The sequence below is a fragment of the Marmota monax genome, unplaced genomic scaffold (assembly GCF_021218885.2).
Source record: "Marmota monax isolate L192 unplaced genomic scaffold, Marmota_monax_Labrador192_F-V1.1 WCK01_AAM20220418_F8-fsc00155, whole genome shotgun sequence".
In the NCBI taxonomy this organism is placed as follows: domain Eukaryota; kingdom Metazoa; phylum Chordata; class Mammalia; order Rodentia; family Sciuridae; genus Marmota; species Marmota monax.
In genome coordinates, this window is record NW_026694554.1 from 3,076,145 (window position 1) to 3,095,581 (window position 19,437).

Here is a 19,437-nt window from a genome sequence, read left to right on the forward strand (position 1 = left end):
TGCTGAGAATAGAACCCAGTGCCTCATGCACGCTAGGCAAGCGCACTACCACTTGAGCCATATCCCCAGCCCTGGGTTGCTGTTTTGTTGTATGTATTTTTATTACTGTTTTGTTTCTAACTTTGCTTTTCTGCTTAAAGGGTCTACTTCATACTAATCTTATGAATAATTATTCACTTATATGTTGACTTTTTGGTGTTTGGTTTTTAGTACTGGGGATTGAACCCAGGGGCACTTTACCACTGAGCTACATCCCCAGCTGTTTTTTTGTTTGGTTGGTTTTTGTTTTTTGTTTTTGTTTTTGAGGCAGGGTCTTGCTGAGTTGCTTAGGGCCTTGCTATGTTGCTGAGATTGACCTCGAACTTGCTATCTTCTTGCCTCAGCCTCCAGAGCTGCTGAGATTACAGGCGTGAGACACTGAGCTTGGCTTTATATGTTCTTTAAATATGTTTTGTCATAGTTTTCACACTTAACATTTGAATGCATTTAGAATTTACCTGGGGCATGATATGAGGCAGTCATCTAACTCTTAGTTCACCTTTTTGTGTGTGTGTGGCGATGGGGATTGAACCCAGGGCCTTGTGCATGTGAGGCAAGCACTATAACAGCTAAGCTATATCCTCAGCCCCATAAGCACTATTTTTTAATAACTTTTACTTTGTAATTTGACTTTTGCCACATGCTAAATGTTTAGAAATATTCTAGGGTCTCTATCTCTGGGCTGTATATTCTGTTCCGTTAATCTGTCAGTCTGTTCTTGTGCCAGTACCATGCTATTTCAATTACTATAGCTTTAAAATGGCTTTTATCTTCATTGCACTTTTTAAAACACTTCCTTGATTACTCTCAGTGATTTGCTCTTCCTGATAAACTTTAGAATTACCTTGTGCTTAGAACTTTATTTATATTAAACTATAAACATGGAATAAATTATGTCAAACTTTCTATCTTCTTCAGGAATATAATATATCCTTTAGCTTTCTTTTTTTAGGTTGAACCAAATGAAATTGCCAGCATCCCACATTTTGACATATTCAAATGGCAATTTCATATGTTTCAACCCTTGAAAAGGTATTTTCTTCAGATGGTATTTATGCTCTTTCTAAAAAAGATACCTTCTTTAAAAAGAAAAAAAATGTTGCCAGGCATGCTGGTATACACCCATAATCTCAGTGACTTGAAGGCTGAGGCAGGAGGATTCCAAGTTCAAGGCCAGCCTCAGCAACTTCACAAGGTCCTAAGCAACACAGCGAAACCCCATCTCAAAATAAAAATAAAGAAAAAGAACTGGTGATGTCACTCAGTGATGAAGTTACCCTGGGTTCAATCCCTGTTAGAAAATGAAAGAAGGAAAGAAAGAAAGAAAGAAAGAAAGAAAGAAAGAAAGAAAGAAAGAAAGAAAGAAAGAAAGAAAGAAAGAAAGAAAGAAAGAAAGGAGGGAGGGAGGGAGGGAGGGAGGGAGGGAGGGAGGGAGGGAGGGAGGGAGGGAGGAAGGAAGGAAGGAAGGAAGAAAAAGAAAAACAAAAGCTGAGAGCTGAGGATGTAACTCAGTGGCAAAGTACTCCTCTAGCATGGATGAGCCCTAACCCCCAGCAGCAAATAGACAAACAAAAAGAAACATAAAATGAGCAGCGATAAGTTGGGAAGGAGGTATGATATACTACAAGCATTTACTCATTTTTTTTTTAAATCCTGGCCCTGCCAGGAGTGGTGTTGCATACCTATAATCCCAACTACTCTGAAAGCTGAGGTAGAGGGATCACAAGTTCAAGGCCAACCTCAACAAGTTAGTGAGAACCTGTCTCAAAATAAAATTTTAAAAAAGGACTGGTGCTGTAACTCAGAGATAGTACATTCCTGGATTCAGTCCCCAGTACCACAAAATCCTGGCCCTAAGAATTTCTTTCACTGCCAAGGGCAGTGAAATAATAAGGGCACTTTCTGCCACCTCTTATAATTTAGTATTCCTTATGCATAGTTAAAAGTTGGTGAGCTCAGCTTCCTTCCCCTAGCAGTCCTGTCCAAAAACAAGGCCTTGAGACTGGGGGAGTGGTGGGGATTAGGACTTGTTGTGAGAAAGGTTTCAGATGAAGTTCACTGACATCTAAATGTGGAGCTGAGGGGTTTCAGTATTCTCCATAAACCTTTAGCTTTCCTTTCTCTTACTGGGAGCTAGAATAGTGACTTCCTCTGGGAGAATGTAGCCAAGAATGTGTTCTATACTAGGATACATACTGACCACAACAATCTGCCAAGAACTGGGGTAAGATACACTAGAAGTAGATTATTTGAGGGCAATCCTGATTATCTTTTCCCTTTTATGGGAACCTTCTAGATAATGCATACAAAGAGCTTCAATAAAAGCTTTCTAATAAATGCAAAATCATGATAGTTGTAAAAATTAAAAATCCAAAGAGATAATTGTGTTGCTTCACAAAATAGGATCAGCAGCTAATTATGAATATCATGTCATGTAAGGTTATAGAAATAAAATTCTTAGTGTTGCAGTCAAACTGTTACTTTTCTTTTTTTAAGAAAGAGAGAGAGAGGAGAGAGAGAGACAGAATTTTTTAATATTTATTTTTCAGTTTTTGGTGGACACAACATCTTTATTTTATTTTTATGTGGTGCTGAGGATCAAACCCAGCACCCTGCGCATGCCAGGCAAGCACGTTACTGCTTGAGCCACATCCCCAGCCCACTTTATTTTTTTTTAATTTTATTTTGCTGTTGTTATTGTTGTTGTTGTAGATGAACACACAGTATCTTTATTTATTTCTATGTGGTGCTGAGGATCGAACCCAGTGCCTCACACATGCAAAGCAGGCACTTTATTACTGAGCTACAGCCCAAGCCCCTCAAACTGTTACTTTTCGTGAGTTAATAAATATAATAATACCTTGTCCATACTATATTTTAAAAAATTAACACCCCAAATAAAATCACAGGCTGCTTTTAAATGCAAACATGGCATTACTTTCTCTGGCCATTAGGTGTCGCTGCAGTAAATGGAAATTATCTGAGCACCATCTGAGGGTACTAGAGCCAGTATCTCAGGGATCTCTGTCCAATTATTATCCTTATCCTCATAATGACAACAGACAAACCACAAAATCCAAATTCACCAAGAAGAGAGAACTTTAAGAACTATCTGCCTCACTGGAGCAGGCAGTGTTTGCCAGCAGAATTTGTAATAAGTGACCTTTGCAGGACAACCAGGCTGCTGTGACCTGAAACCATGTTAATGGTAACATTTGCATTCCAGTGGCCTTCCCCATTGCACTGCCTGGCACCAAGCAAATCAGTAGCAGGTGTCTGGTGGACCAGCAACTGGACAGGGAATTTTTCTCATCCCCCACGATGACTAGCCCCTTTGTCTGAATGTCTCATTCTCCTAATATGCTTTTATCCAGATACACACATATACACACAATCTACCCATTTAATGCCACATCAGGTTGGAACTCTTTTGAACATTAATGACAGTAATCAGAAGTCTTGTTTAACCACCTGAGCCCTTCCTTCACCATGCTTACACTCATTTTTTCCTTTTTTTCCCCTTTTTCTTACCTTGGCTCCTGTCTGGCATGCTAGAGAATGGAGAGGTAAATAAATTATGCATGTGCATGTTTTGATAGAATGTTTTTGATGGGAGGGGGTGGGTCAACCCTGTGCACAAATGAATTGAGATGCCTCCACCTAGTGTACCACCCTGCCTGAAATCCCCTTCTCCAAATTTCTGTACATTATAGTCCAAGCTCTTCAAGGTACATCCCTTTTGTCTGTCTCTCCCACAGCTGGCCCAGATGTGGGCCAGAAGAGACTGGCAGCACTTAGTGTATTGAGAAAACAAGTATGGAGGGGGAAATACTGTCAAAGATTAATCTATGGGCTCCTAAAAAGGACCAGGGAGTCACCAGAATATGGTTCTGGGGACAGGTGCATATGAAGAAGTAGACAGGTGGAGAAACACTGTCCTGAACCTCCAGGAAGCAGCTGAGAAAGCAGGAACCTTAGAGCCTAATAGGCCTTCTGAAAGAATCAGGAAGGAGGCAGCAGGCCCAAGCGTGGTCCACGCACAACTCTGCTCAGTACCCTCCCCTGTTGCCGGTATTAGGTGTCTCCATTTCATCAAACATAAAACCAAGTGTCAGCCTGTTGCTTTATACCCCAGTGGACTTTGACCCCATCACCACAGCTCACAAGGTAAGCAGCATTGGGCCAGGTCAGCATTTGAACTAAAAGCACATAAGATGAAGGACAAAGGTAGTATCCGAGTGGCACAGCTGACTGAGCAGAACACACATGGTCAGTGAATAAACAGAGGCCCCAGCCTGCTCAAATAGAGCTTCCATATCTAGGTGAGGTGGTTTCCACCTTGAGCTGCCCTTGCTGGATTGGACATGGTTGCTTCTCATGCTCCAGTCTCTATCTTCAGCCTGACCTCCCTCCTGAGCCCCAATACCATAGTTCTCACACTGTGCCAGACATTAGCATTTAGCCATCATGTCACCACCATCATCTCTAATTTAACATGTATCAAACTGACCTCTCTGTCCCCAAAAACTTTCCTCCCAGAGTTTTCCATTTCTTTTTTTTTTTTTTCAGAGTTTTCCATTTCAATAGGATCATTGTCCCAGTTAGGCAGGCTGGAAATCCAGAAGTTAGGTTTGACCATCTTTCTGCCAACCCAGTCATCCTTAAGCCCAGTTACTCCTTCATTCCTAACTCTCCCATACAGGTCTCTTATTGTTCTTGCCCCCTGCCCCAATCTAGAATCTTATCAGCTCACATCTACACTATTACAGCAATCTTCTAATTGGTCTCCAGGATTAATTCTAAAAATGATCATAAACATCAAACACTATGATATAGAAGGCAGTGTCCTAAGTGCTTTATGCTCATTATCTCATTTAATCCTTACAGTTTTATGAGGTGGGCACTGTTGTTATTGAGCCCATTTTATGAATGAGAAGACTGAGGCACTGAAAGGTTCTGCAGCCTGCTGGTATACCAGCCAGTAACTGAACTGGATATAAGCCCAGGTAGCTTGTCTCCAAGGTCAATATTCATTTCATTCCCCTCCAGCCTGGCCCATGGGCTTCTGCCAGACAAATTTTCTTAAGATCTGCCTGTGTTGGTCCTTCTTTATTGCCCTTAAATAAAGTCTGAGCCCCTTGGCCTGGCATGTTCCCTTACCAACTTTGCCATCTTCATCACACAGAGGCCCTTTGTATCAGGAGTTGCAAAATCAAATGTCTGTAGGAACTTAGAAGTAACATGGAAAAGAGAATGTGGAGTAACCCAGAGAACACACACTCAGCCCTAAAGAATAATCCTGTGCTTCGAGCCATCATGGCGTTTGAAAGCATTTTGGAGAGCTCAATTTCACCCGGCTCACAAAATGTGATTAGCATTTAAATATGTTTAGCAGAAAGGAATGAAATGAGCCAGTGGAGGCTGCAGGCAAGCTACAAGCCCCTCCTATCCAAAGGATGGCTGCCATTTCAAAATGCAGGCCTAGTTTTCAAGGGTGCTGAAAATCCAGATTTTTATGTAAGTCTCTCAGTTGTTCAGTGTTACAAATAACAATTAAGTACTGACTGGGCTAAACAAAACATGCCTTTTAATGACCTCTGTTCTACTCAAGCCTCCATTTTCACCCAAGTGATCTTTTTAGTCCCCCTCACCCAAGCCCTGAAGACTAAGTGTGTTCTACATTTCAATCACCCTGCCTTTGTTCACATGGCTCCTTGTGCTTCAGCATCTCTACTGTCTACTTAAAGGCTCTTCTGAGTTTGCCTCAGTGAGGGCTGTCTCTCCTGACCTACTGTCGCAGGATCTAACGCATTTGTTTGATAAATATATTGACTTTCCTAAAACAGCTATCTAATTTTGATGGAAGTAGAATCACAGGGCAGCTGCTCCAGACTACGAGGGTAGGGATTCTGGGGCAAGAGGCTGAGTTAACAAACAGCGTGCTCCATCTATAACTATGGATTCCGGGTTTTCATGGACTCCCCCACACCACACACAAGAGCACAGTTATTTGGTTCCAAAAGATTTATGGTTGAATAACTCCTTTTAGTTGATGCTGTGAGCCTGTATGTGACCTCTAATGCAGCCAGTTTCTTTTCCCTAGCATTTCTCTCCATGCCCCCACTTTTTCCCATCTCAGCACCATTGCTCTGCTGTCTCTTCACTGTCACAGCCACCTCCTGATGTCATCACTCACTTCCCCAGCAGAAGTAGTCTCCCTCTTCTCAATGGCCTTAGCTCATTCCTGCTACAAGTTGAGCATCCCTAATCTGAAATCCCAGAATACTTCAAAATCCGAAACTTTTTAAGCACAGACAGGACATCCCCGTGGAAATTTCCACACCTGATCTTATATAAAGGGCTGCAGCAAAAATGCAGGCACACTAAAAATATTGCATAAAATTACTTTCATATTGTGCAAATAAGATATACATGAAACATAAATGAATTTCATGTTTATACTTGAATCTCATCCCCAAGATATCATTACATGTAATGATATTCCAGAATCCAAAGCCTGAAACACTTCTAGTCCCAAGCATTACAGATAAGGGATAGTCAACCTGTAAAGCTCCCTTATGGCCCAGGTCACATGCTTCCTTATATTACATTCTTTTGTGTTCCTTATTTTCTCTAAATTGCAAGCTCTTTGTCTATGGGATGTATGTCTTACACATTTATATATCCCCACAATACATAGTTTCACATGGCAGGCACTTCATACTTGTTAAAAAAAAATTAAATTTAAGTCAGGCATGGTAGTGCAAACCTGTAATCCCAGTGGCTTGGGAGGCTGAGACAGGAAGATTGCAAGTTCAAAGCCAGCCTCAGCAACTTATTGAGGCCCTAAGCAACTCAGTGACGCCCTGTCTCTAAATTTAGAAATATAAAAAAAAGGGTTGGGGATGTGGCTCAGTGGTTAAATGCCCCTGGGTTCAATCCCTGGTACCAAAAAAATAAATAAAAATAAAAAATAAGTTTAGGGTGGGCTTAGAATATCTTGCTGCAAGTATAAAATTCAACCTTAGCTGTTGCTGACTAAGCCCCATGTCCACATGGTTGTACCTACCCTAGTTGAAGGCATCCAAGCCTGCCTCCTCCTCAGCCCAAGGAAACCTCTGCTTATCCCCTGCCTGAGACTGCCTATGTGCTTCATTATGACAATGCACATCTTCCATCTCCTACCTTAGCAGTCAGGTTCTGTGCAGCCTAGAGCAAACAGCTGATAACAATTCAAGGCAGGCAAATTTTCTGAAAGGACAGAAGACAAAAAACTTCACACCATTTTGATTTATATTCTCTCTCCATCTAGCCTCTCACTGCTATGTGTGGTACCTGGAATTTCTTGGAAAATTATAGCATCATCAAATTTATATTTATTAGTTGATTGCTTTCAGTAAATGTGACCAGATCTAAATGAATGTATGGAAATCTGTGCTCTTCTTTGGTGGAGAAGCTTTTGTCAGGGGTATAAGCATGGGGACAAGTTATGTCAGGGGAGATAATGACAGGAGTGCCTCCCCTGAGATTAAGAAATTGTAGTGATATAATATTAACTACCATATTTGTCATTTAATTTGTACAAGATGTTTCTTAATGCATTTGATCTTCTGTAACCCCTAAAAAATAAGTGCCATTATCATTCCTATTTTATAGATGAGGAAGTGAGGCAAGAAAGGGTAAGTCACTTGCCCAAAAATCACATGGCTGGTAAGTGGTGGAGCTGGAATTTGAACCTGGGTCTCTCCTTCCTTAGGTCCTTCCTTTGTCGACCAGGAATCCAGGGACTTGTTCCTACACGTTAGGTAATTGATTAATTTTTACTTTAGTTCCCTTGCCCTTAGTGTGGGAGTAAGGGATGAGAGAGAGGGAAGACACACCTTGAGAACTGGGAGCTGAAATCCTCCATGCAAGAGAAGCTGAGAAAAATAATACCATGCAAGCTCAGAAGCTGACAGGCAGGGGCCTTGTTTTAATCCCTTCAGGCTGCTATGTTAAAAATACCACAAGCTAGGTAGCTTATAAACAACAGAAATCTACTTCTCACAATTCTGGAGGCTGGGAAGTCCAAGGTCAAGGCAGATTTGGTGTCTGGTGAGGGTTTGCTTCCTTGTTCTGGCGGGGGAGGTGGCAGGGGGTATACTTCTCTCTGTGTCCTCACATGATGGAAGGGGCAAAGCCACCCCTTGGAGCCTCTTTTGTAAGGGTACTAATCCCATTCAGAAGGGTGGAGCCCTGATACCTTACTCATCTCCCAGCAACCCCACCTCCTAATATCATCACATGGGGGGGTCAGGATTTCAACATAGAATTTGGAGGAAACACAAACCTTCAGACCATAACATTGGCCTGACTTTGGCCAGGAAATGGTTAACTCAAGTGAAAGAAAAAAAATCTTAGGAAAATGGGGCTGTCCTAGGGCTTGCTTTAGTCCCTGGCAGCCTGGCAACAGAATGCTTGCCAAATTGGCAGCTTTGACTTGAAGCCATCAGATCAGATCATAATGAGGAACAATGAGCCACAGGCATAGATCATTCAACAGCCACAGACCCTTTGGCCAGTCATAAACTGACCATGGTTGTTCTGAAGGGTTGGGAAGAGAGCCCCACTGGCTCTCTGAGCCCTTGGGGGAGCAAGGACAAAGCCCCAAGAGAAGAGAGAAAATTGTTATCATCACCCTTGGTAAGACATGTTAACAGATTTTCAGGGTTTCTGCCTCCTGCAACCTCTCTTGGTTGGCATAGTACCTATTCTCAGTAGGATCAGACCTCTGTTTTCCTAACAGAGCCGACTTACCTGTGTGGAAGTAGAAACACTGCTGAGGGCTGATCTCTAAGGGTAGTGAGAGACAATGGGAACCTTACCTTTGTTGCATTTTCAATTAATCCCTCGCTGTCATCTTGCTTTGAGGTCTGTTCCCTTTGAGGACTAACTTCTGCCTAAGTGAGTGGCACTGCCTTCGCTATTGTAGAAAAAGGATGCTTTTCCAATCCAGGTGGATACCTGGATATTCCTTAGGCAAGGTAGCTTTTTTAAACCTCATTGTTAAAGTGAAGGAAAAGGAAAACTCTCCCCCTTTGTTTTTCCAAAAGGTATACAGTGCCCTAAATACTTCAGGGATGGTAGTTGTTGATCATGGAAACAAGACTGTCCCTAGGGAGCTGGCAAGGAGGGAGTAAGGAGGAGCCTTCCTAATTCCACTAAATATAAAATCATTCTGCCCTTTTCCCCTGGTCCTAGCTGACTTACTACTTTGAAGGGATAAAGGCCTGGAAGTCAAAATGACCACCTGTGCTAGGCAGGCTTCCTCGTGCTCTACCTAAACAGTAACAGCAGCTAAGATAGGAGCTTCGGCCCACCTCCCTCCGCCCAGAGTGGAAGTGAAGACAGTGGTAGGGGAAAGTGAAAGAAAGGGTCCAGCTGGGTGCAGTGGTGCATGCCTGTAATCCCAGTGGCTCAGAAAGCTGAGACAGGAGAATCATGAGTTCAAAGCCAGCCTCAGCAATAGTGAAGTGCTAAGCAACTCGGTGAGACCCTGTCTCTAAATAAAATATAAAATAGGGCTGGGAATGTGGCTCAGTGGTTGAATGCCTCTGAGTTTAATCCCTGGTAGCCCCCCCAAAAAGAAAAAGGGTCCAAAAAAATGCCTGTTGTCAACCAGCTAAGCCCCGCTTCTAGCCATGAGCATGCATAGAAAGCCCCTGCTCTGAGGAGGATAGGGAGACTGAAGTTTGCTGACTTTTGCACTGGCTTCCAGCCAGCTTTGGAAATGAACCACCAATTTCATGTCCTTTTTTCCACATAGCTGCCAATTATTTGTTTTTAGTGTCTGTGTTCACAATAAGGCTCTAATGGACACACAAGCTCAATGGGTCACAGTGTGGACTCTGGATCCCAGCCTGCCCCTTACTCTTGCAGGTGAGCCACACAATTTCTCTTAGCCTAATCTTTCTCATTTGTAAAACATGGGAGTGAGAAGTGTGCCTACCTCATATACATACAGAAAAGATTGAATTTGGTTATTGCAGATCCAGAGCCAGGCACATAATCAATGGTATTTTTATGAGCTTGCAGCATCTCTTCAGAATCTATGCATAGCATGGAAGGCCTGATTTGAACTATAAAAGCCAGTCCAGGTGTGTTTATTTCCTGTGTTTACTCTAAACCCACACACGAGCCAAGATCATAAAACCTCAGTTTCTATAGCTAATGATGAGCAGGGATGGTAAGAGAATTCGTTTTCTTTTGTTTGGTTAGTTTAATAGGCATTTACTGAGAGGCCACCATACACAAGTCCTGAGTATATCTGGATATTCCCAGCCTTCTAAAAACTGTCATCTTCCAAATCTTTTTCTTTGCTGGTCCTACACATTCTCACCCTCAGTCAAGATGACACTCTCAAAGTTGGATCTTCTAAAAGTTGGCCATGGCTGTTCTGCATGGGGCTGCCTCATCCTGGGCCTCAGCTGCAGCATGTTCTGTTCATCTGCATCTAACTTGCTTTCTCCGAGCAGGCCTGGGTGGGCCCTTTAGACTTCCCCAACCTCTACCCCAGTGGCCACACAGGAACCTACTGTTTCTTTTCTCTGCCCAAGCAGAATACTAACCTGCCGTCATTTGCCCACTCCCCCCATGGTGATGGCAGGCTTAGTGATCAGCTAATCATCACTCTGGCCTGCTGCTGAAATGGAAGACATTCACTCTGGAGGGACTGGAAATAATCTTGTAAGCATGCTGTGCTGGAAGGGCAGCAGCCTAAAGCCACTTGTGTGAATATCCCCACTGCAGACTAGGGACTTTCCAGCAGTAGAATGACATCTAGTTGGGTCATGGCTATGCCAAGAGAAATATGGGTCATGTGGCTCACAGGATAGAAGGGTCTATTTGCTCCAATTCAATTGGCTTTTTTTGTTTGATTATTGGGGATTTGCCAAGAGATTCAAGCCTATCACAACTGCCTTCCGCATATATACATCTCAGATGGTTTTGAAAGTAGATAGCTTTGTCTTCAGGTTGAATCTTGCACATCTACAGAAGATAAAGATCACTTCCAAATGACAAATTGAAAGGTTCTGACCTCCTCTTTGCTCGAGCTAGCAGACTCTTAATTTTGTTTTTCCTTTCTTTTGTCTATCTCTGCCTGCCTGCCTCTCCCCACATCCCCCTCAGAATAGGGTCTTGCTATGTTGCCCAGGCTGGCCTCATACTCCTGTATTCAAGTGATCCTTTTGCTTCAGCCTCCCAAATAGCTGGGGCTACAGGTATACACTACTGTGCCTGACTTTATTTCTACTTCTTAAAGTTCTTTTTTTCTTATCTGTTCTATTTAGGTATACATGACAGCAGAATATTCTTTTTAAAAATAATAATTGGGGCTGGGAATTTAGCTCAGTTGGTAGACTGCTTGCCTCACATGCACGAGGCCCTGGGTTCAATCCCCAACACCACCACCAAAAGAAATTAAAAATAATAATTGTATTATTTAATGTAAGCATTTTTCAAAAAAACATATTCTTTACTCCTGAAGCAAAACATTTCAACCATCAAAGTAGGTTATTGTGGCTTTGATGTTTACAAACTGACATGACTCTGGAGAAAAGTTTTGAATAAAACTCAATGTGTATAGAAGCCTTTAAAAGTGAATCCTAGGGGCTGTGGTTGTGGCTCAGTGGTAGAGTGCTTACCTAGAATGTATGAGAACCTGGGTTTGATCCTCAGTACCACATAAAAATAAAGATATTATGTCCACCTAAAATTTAAAAATAGATTTAAAAAAAATAAATAAAAATAAAAGTGAATCTTAGCACTGGGCATGGCAGCACATGCCTGTAATCCCAGGAGGCTGAGGCAGGAGGACCCTGAGTTCAAAGCCAGTCTCAGCAATTTAGCAAGGCTCTGAGCAACTTAGCAAGACCCTGTCTCAAAATTCTAAAAAAATAAAAATAAATAAAAAGCACTGGGGATGTGGCTCAATGGAGAATCCCTGGGTTCAATCCCCAGTACCAAAAGAAAAAAAAAATCACACATATGGTGTTTAAAGCCAAGAGACAGAGTAGGGCCTCAGCCCAAGTATACGCCAACATTTAGATGCCAGAGGAAGAGGAAAACTAGCAAAGAAGACTGAGAAAGAGCAGTAAGGTAGAAAGAAAACCAGGAAAGTGTGGTGTCCAGGAAGCTAAGTGAAGGCAATGTATCAAGAAGGAGGGAGTGGTCAGCAGTTGATGGCCAGATAAGATGAGGACTGGGAATTGGTTGTTGGATTTAGAGACATGAAGGTTATACTGGTTATCATAAGAAGAGAATTTTCTATTGAGTGGTGTGGGGCAAAAGCCTAACTGGAATATATTCAAGAGAGAATGGGCTGGATGCAGTAGCACTCGCCTATAATCCCAGCAGCTAGGCAGGTTGAGGCAGAAGGATCACGAATTCAAAGCCAGCTTCAAAATAGGGCTGGGGATGTGGTTCAGTGGTCAAGTGCCCCTGAGTTCAATCCCTGGTACCCACCCCGCCCCTAATAAAAGAGAGAATGAGAATAGAAAGATTAGACACAGTGAATATGGACAACTTTTCACAGGTGTTTTTTAATCATGTCTGACTTACATGGCTGTTTTTCCCAGTAGGCTGTTGCTATAGTTTGGATCTGGAATATCTCTGAAGGACCATGTGTTGATGGCTTGGTCCCTCAGCATAGTGCTACTGGGAAATGATGGAACCATTAGGAGGTGGATCCTGGTGGGAGGTATTCAGGTCACTGGGGGTATGCTCTTGAAAAGGACTGTGGGATCCCAGTCTTTTCCTCTATCTTTTGCTTCTTGGTTATAAGGTGAATGGCTTTGTTCTGCTGTGCACTCCCCACCATGATGTGACCTTGATTCAGGCTCCAAAGCAATAGGGCCAAACAGCCATGACCAAAACTTCCAAAACTCCGATGTGAAATACAACTTTTTCCTCTTTCTAAGTTGATTAGCTCAAGTATTTTGTTATAGCAACAGAAAGCTAACTAACATGGCTGAGTACTCTAAGTACTAGGTCTTATTAATTTCTGTCTATGTCTCTCTTTCCTAAGGAGGAAAATTTTATTTTGGCTCATGGTTTTAGAGGTTCAGTCCATGGTTGGCTGACTCCATAGCTCTGGGCATGAGGTAAGGCAGAGCATCATAGCAGAAGGGTATGGTGGAGAAAACCAGCTCAGAGATGGCAACCAGGAAACAGAGATTATTTCTGTATCTCTAGTGCCTTAACCAAAAGCTGACACATTTCCAGTACTCATTGAATGGTTTGCTGAATGAATGAATAAAATGCTCAGGATAGGAACAGACTGGAATTTTCAAAGCATTTAACATAATTTTATGCATGAATTATAAAAATGATAGACCAAGGGGCTGGTTTTAGAGCACTTGCCTAGCATGTGTGAGGGACTGGGTTCAATCCCCAGCACCACATAAAACTAAATAAACAAAGCATTGTGTCCATCTACAACTAAAAAATATTTTTAAAAAAATGACAGATCTATACAATGTAATGCAGAATCCTTAGAAAATAAATTTTAAATTTTTTTTTCTTCACAACACTTTGTAGATAGTTCTGTTTTACTAAGATGCAACAACATAATACAAAATATTACATATGTAGTCCATAATAATGCTACTGCCATTAATAATAGCTACCAACCTTTATTGACTTCTAATGTGCCTATTACAGTTGAAGAAACTGAGGCTTAAGAACAGGCTAAGCAATTTGACCAAGATCCACATAGCTAGTTACTAGCACATTTTATTCTGTTTTGTATTATAGTAAGTTGCTTCATGTCCCATTTTCCTAGGATACTGTGAGATCAGTGATGGCTAGGACCATATTTTACTTAGCCTCTCTCTCCTCTCTCTTCCATAAAAATCTCTAGACTGGAGGAAAAATTATAATTACATTCAGAGTAGTGCTAAAACTCAGTTGTAATGATTCAAACCAAACCTTTTGGCTTTTTGATTTTTGTTGCCTGTGATCACCGAAATCTGACTCTTTCTTGCTCTCTTTCTGAGTCCTAGATCTTCAAAGCAGTGATTACTGTAAGGTCTATAAGCCCAGAATCCCCAAATCACAGTTTCAAATTGAAAAAGACCTTAAGATCTTCCAGGATAATTATTTCATTTTACAGATGAAAACCTAAAACCTTGAGAGGAAGAGTAATTTAACTCAAAACTCGATTTATTGTGCAGTAGGGGCCAGACTAGAAGCCAGATGCTCTGTCTCTTGGTCTACTCCAATCTGCTTTATAGAATCCTACTTCCAGTGGCTCTCTGACCTTGGCTTCCAGGCTCTAAGGCTTAAAACCACAACTTGGGCTACACCTGACAGCTACCTATCTCGTGCCCTTGTAGGACACCCCACCCCAGTTCCTGTTGCTGCATAATCCCAGAAATGACAGCCATCATCTTGCCTAAGTTAAACATTAGCTCATGAGCCCCCGCTATAAGGACATTCAATAAACCATACAGTAAACTACCACTAATTCCAACTAGTGCATATGTGTAAAGGGGAGTGAGTATAAATTATAAAAATTTGAGAAAATGTTCTATTTTATTATTTATGACTAGAACTAGATTAATGAAGAGTAACCTAGTGGAGAAACTTTTCAGGCCCTACTTTCATAGGTAGTTGAGTGGTTTGTGGAAGCCTAAGTAGAGCACCAGCCTTCTACCTGTGGGCTTTAGCATCACACGGACCTGTTTGAACCACTGTCTCTTCCATTCCACTCACTAGCTATTTGATCTTTTTTTTCTTTAGTTGTTGATAGACCTTTATTTTATTTATTTATATGTGGTGCTGAGAATCGAACCCAGTGCCTCACACATGCCAGGCAAGTGTATTACCGCTGCGCCACAGCCCCAGCCCTAGCTATTTGATCTTAGTAAGTTCCTTAATATCTCTGAGCTTCACTGTCCTCATTTCAAATGTGCAAATTAAATGAGACAATGAAGAAGAGTTCCAGTAACATTATGAGTGTTCAATGATAATTAGCCATTACTAATATTAAATAGGTATTTCAATAGGCTTTATAAGCAGTTTCTTTTGGGAGAGTTTAATATTCTGGTAATTATGCTGTTTATATGATTCACTTGCTTAAAATGCCCTGGGTTATTAAAATTTTTAGGTTAGTGGCATGCAAGTTAATGAGATTTCCCAGTTCTTTATCTTCTATTAAATGACTATCATATCTTTCCTCATTAATCTAGCTTAAAGGATCAACATTCTGTACTTTAAAAATACAGAGCTTTCCATCAAGGTGAAGGGTGACAATTCTGAATTTGGCCTTTCCTTTAAGGTACAATGACAACCAATCACAGGCCAGATTATGAGAACTAGAACATGAAATGGACAAGTTGAGTCTCCTGGTCTGGAGTTTCAGTAGCCAAAATGGTCAGGGGTCTTTGGTAAATGTCATACGGTGTTTCCCTTAACACTGTTCAGATTTGGCCTCCATCCCATCATCTTCTATCAGTAGACAGCTATTGTCAAATAGATATTAAGCCTCTTTTTCCCTTAGAAAGAATCATAAGACTTCGAGTCCCTCCTGCTACCATGTGACTGAAATACTGAAAAGAGGAAATGATGTTTGTGTAGAAAAGTAACCTGACTTCCTAGGAAATAATATTTGTCTTCTGCTAGTTTCTAGTAAGAACTGCAAAAGGTCCAACTCTTGAGGCAAAGTAATTATTTTGTAACCTGTTACCCCACCACCACAACTAAAAGATGCTAAGCTACATGAATTATTTATTTTTAAATACCTTTATTCTATTTATTCATTTGTATGTGGTGCTGAGGATTGAACCCAGGGCCTCACATGTGCTAGGCAAGCACTCTACCACTGAGCTATAGCCCCAGCCCCTACATGAATTATATAATGGGTCAATTATAATCAATTTGTGATAAATCCAGGGCCATCTATATTCAGGATAAGACTTTAACACTCCTCTAAATGTCTTTATTTTACTCCCCCTCCACTTCCAAGCTAACATCCTTATTCACTTGGGCCACCACTTCAACTTCCTTAGTGGTCTCCTTGCCTTCCAACTCTCTAGACCATTCTCTGTGATGATTTAAAAAATCAGATCCTTTGACTCATCTGCTTCAAATATTTTAATGACTTATACCCAACTTTGAAGGAAATCTATATTTCTTATTGCCTTCAAGCTATAGTGGCAACATGGTGGTAAATGTTTACCAACTGGGTCTCTTAGAGGGAATAAAATCTCTTGAGTTGAAGCGTAAATATTTCTACCATGGCTGATTTCAGAGTACTGAATGTTAGGTCAACCAGCTCCCAAATTTCCTGAAGTTAAGTATTAGCTCCCTTGAGCCAGCAGGAGCTGGCTTTAGCACCCTGCTTGTAGGCTACTAGGCCTTACATGATGTGCCCTGCCCATCTTTGCAACTTTATCATTCTTTTGTTCATGTACTAACATTTGCACTGCACTGGCCTGCTTTCTATTCTCTGCCTTATGATTTCCAGATTTCTACCCTGCTGTTCCTATCTCTCTGAGCCACAGGATCATGCAACTATCTTCTTGACACCTGCATTCAGAAGTCTAATAAATATCTCCAACACTTTTTGTCCCAATCAGAACTCTTTTTTTAATTGTTTTTAGGGAAGAGTATATATTTGTTACATATATCAGAGATTTTTACAATAAAACATCCTCAAATGCCTACTTCATGATTTTGTGCTGCTAAAAATAAAATTTAATTATTTAAATTTCATTTATTAGAAGTACATTAGGTAATTTTAAAAACTAATGAATTATATCCTCTTTAATGCATAACTTTCAATAAATCTTAATGAGGTTTAAATATATAAGCTAATTTCTTAACATGAAGTCTCTATTTTCTCATAAAATGCAACAAAAAGAATCCTGCAATTTATGACACCTAAAAAAGAAGTTAGGGATCTGGGCACAGTGGTGCACTACTACAATTCCACCAAATCAGGAGCCTGAGGAAAGAGGATGAAAGTTCAAGGTCAGCCTAGGCAACTTAGACCCTGTCTCAAAATAAAAAATAAAAAGGCCTGTAAATGTAATTCAGTAGTAGAGTGCTCCTGAATTCAATCCCCAGCACACATACATATATACAAAAAATTAAAAATAAAAAGAAAGTTTGTAGCTTGTTCCTGTTTTCATGCTTATCTTCTTCCCTGGTTCTTTTCTCACCAATGCTGCAAACAGACATTAATTTTGGGGTGCATTACAATTATACATAATAGTGGGATTCATTATGCCATGTTTGTACAAACATATAACACAATTTGATCAAATTATATCATGTAATAATATAATATGACGAATCAGAACTCTATTTTACTCTACTCCAATCTTGTCAGTTCTTCAGGTTTTTTTCCTTTGTTGTTGTTGTTGTTGTTTGTTTGTTATTTTGGTTGTTTTTTTTTTTTTTTTGGTACCACAGATTGAGCTCAAGGGCATTCAACCACTGAGCCACTCCCCAGCCCTATTTTGTATTTTTTTTAAAAAATGTGAGGGGCTGGGGTTGTGGCTCAGCGGTAGAGCGCTTGCCTAGCACAGGTGAGGCACTGGGTTCAATCCTCAGCACCACATAAAAAATAAATAAATAAAATAAAGGCTAAGTTCTTTATTTAAAAAAATATTTTTTAGTTGTAGACAGACACAATACCTTTATTGATTGATTGATTTTTATGTGGTGCTGAGGATCAAACCCAGTGCCTCCCATGTGCTAGGCAAATGCCCTACCACTGAGCCACAACTCCAGCCCCCCCATTTTGTTTTTTATTTAGAGACAGGGTCTCACTGAGTTGCTTACGGTCTTGATAAATTGCTGAGGCTGGTTTTGAACTTGGGATCCTCCTGCCTCAGCTTCATGAGCCACTGAGATTACAGGCACACATCATCATGCCTGGCTCCAAAGGAGTTTTCTAGAGAGAAATTTAACAGAATTCAAAACCCTTCATAATATGGCCCCCTCCTGTTTTTCCAGCATCACTTCCCACTACAACCCTGTAACGACTAATCTTCTGTGTCAACTTGTTAGGACATAGTGCCCAGATATTTGGTTAAACACCAGTCTGGATAATATTGCTGTGAAGGTGTTTTTTATTTAGGTGAGTAAAATTTAAATCAGTAGACTTAGAATAAAACAAATGATCCTCCATAATGTGAGTGGGCCTTATGCAATCAATTGAATGACTTAAAAGAAAAAAGCCTAAAGTCCCTTCAGGAAGAAGGTATTCAGCCAGCCAACTGCTTTTGGCCTTGAACTACAAAATAAGTCTTCCCTGGGTCTCCAGCCTGTCAGTCCATCCAGGAGATTTCCAGCATTCCATTCCCTACAATCATGTGGGCCAATTCCTTAAAATAAAAATCTCTACACTTGCCTAGCATGTGTGAGGCACTGGGTTTGATTCACAGCACCACATACAAATAAATAAAATAAGGGTCCATCAACAACTAAAAAAAAAAAATTTAAATCTTTTTCTTTACATACATATCTCATGGGTTCTGTTTTTCTGGAGAACCCCAATACATATTCATACCCCAGGAACCTTATATCCATGCACACTTTTCACACATCTCCTGAACAGTATGAATACTTTTTTCAGATGGGCAAAATACTAGTCACCTAACCTGTACTGTGGAAAATTCAAACATATACAAAAGTAGGCTAATGAAATGAATACAAAGTTCCAATGCCTAGCTTTAGCAATTAGCAATACATGGCCAATCTGTTTTCATCTCTACTCCCACAGATAGCATTTCAATTTGACTGTGAATATGTAGTTATGTTTCTTTAAGTTATAATGGCTCCTTAGAGGGAATATATCTATCTACCTACCTATCTATATACAATATATATAACATACATATATATATGTATATATATATATATATGTGTGTGTGTGTGTGTGTGTGTATATATATATATATATATATATATATATTCTGTATAGATTACCATTATCACACCTAAAAATTTATAATTCCTTCCCAGTGGCTTGGGAGGCTGAGGCAGGTGGATTGCGAGTTCAAAGCCAGCTTTAGCAACTGAGCAAAGCCCTAAATAAAATATAAGCCTCACTTAAGACCCTGTCTATAAATAAAATATTTAAAAAGGGCTGAATATATGGCTCAGTGCTTAAGCACCCCTGGGTTCAATGTGTGGTACCAAAAAAAAATTATAACTCCTCAATATCATCATTGTATCCAGTTAGTGGTCACATTTCTTCAATTATTTTATAATTGCTTTCTTTTTCTTCCTTTTGTCCTTTTTGTTTTTGTTTTTGCAGTGCTGGGAATAGAACCCAGGGTTTTGCACATGCTAGGTAAGCATTCTATCCCTGAACTATACCCCCAGGCCCTTAGAATTGTTTTCTAG

The 19,437-nt window shown here is 40.5% G+C and overlaps 1 protein-coding gene across 3 annotated transcripts in view; it reads left to right on the forward strand.

Annotated features, from left to right (window-relative positions):
- Slc25a43 (solute carrier family 25 member 43) overlaps positions 1 to 19,437 on the forward strand; it is a 44,567-nt gene that overhangs the window by 13,126 nt on the left and 12,004 nt on the right. The window contains exon 4 of one of the 3 annotated variants that reach the window (XM_046420962.2): positions 7,796 to 7,844. The exons of the other annotated variants lie outside the window; for them this stretch is intronic. Within the exon in view, the coding sequence (XP_046276918.1) occupies positions 7,796 to 7,844 (49 nt within the window). The remainder of the gene's footprint in view (positions 1 to 7,795; positions 7,845 to 19,437) is intronic. 3 annotated transcript variants of the gene reach the window in all.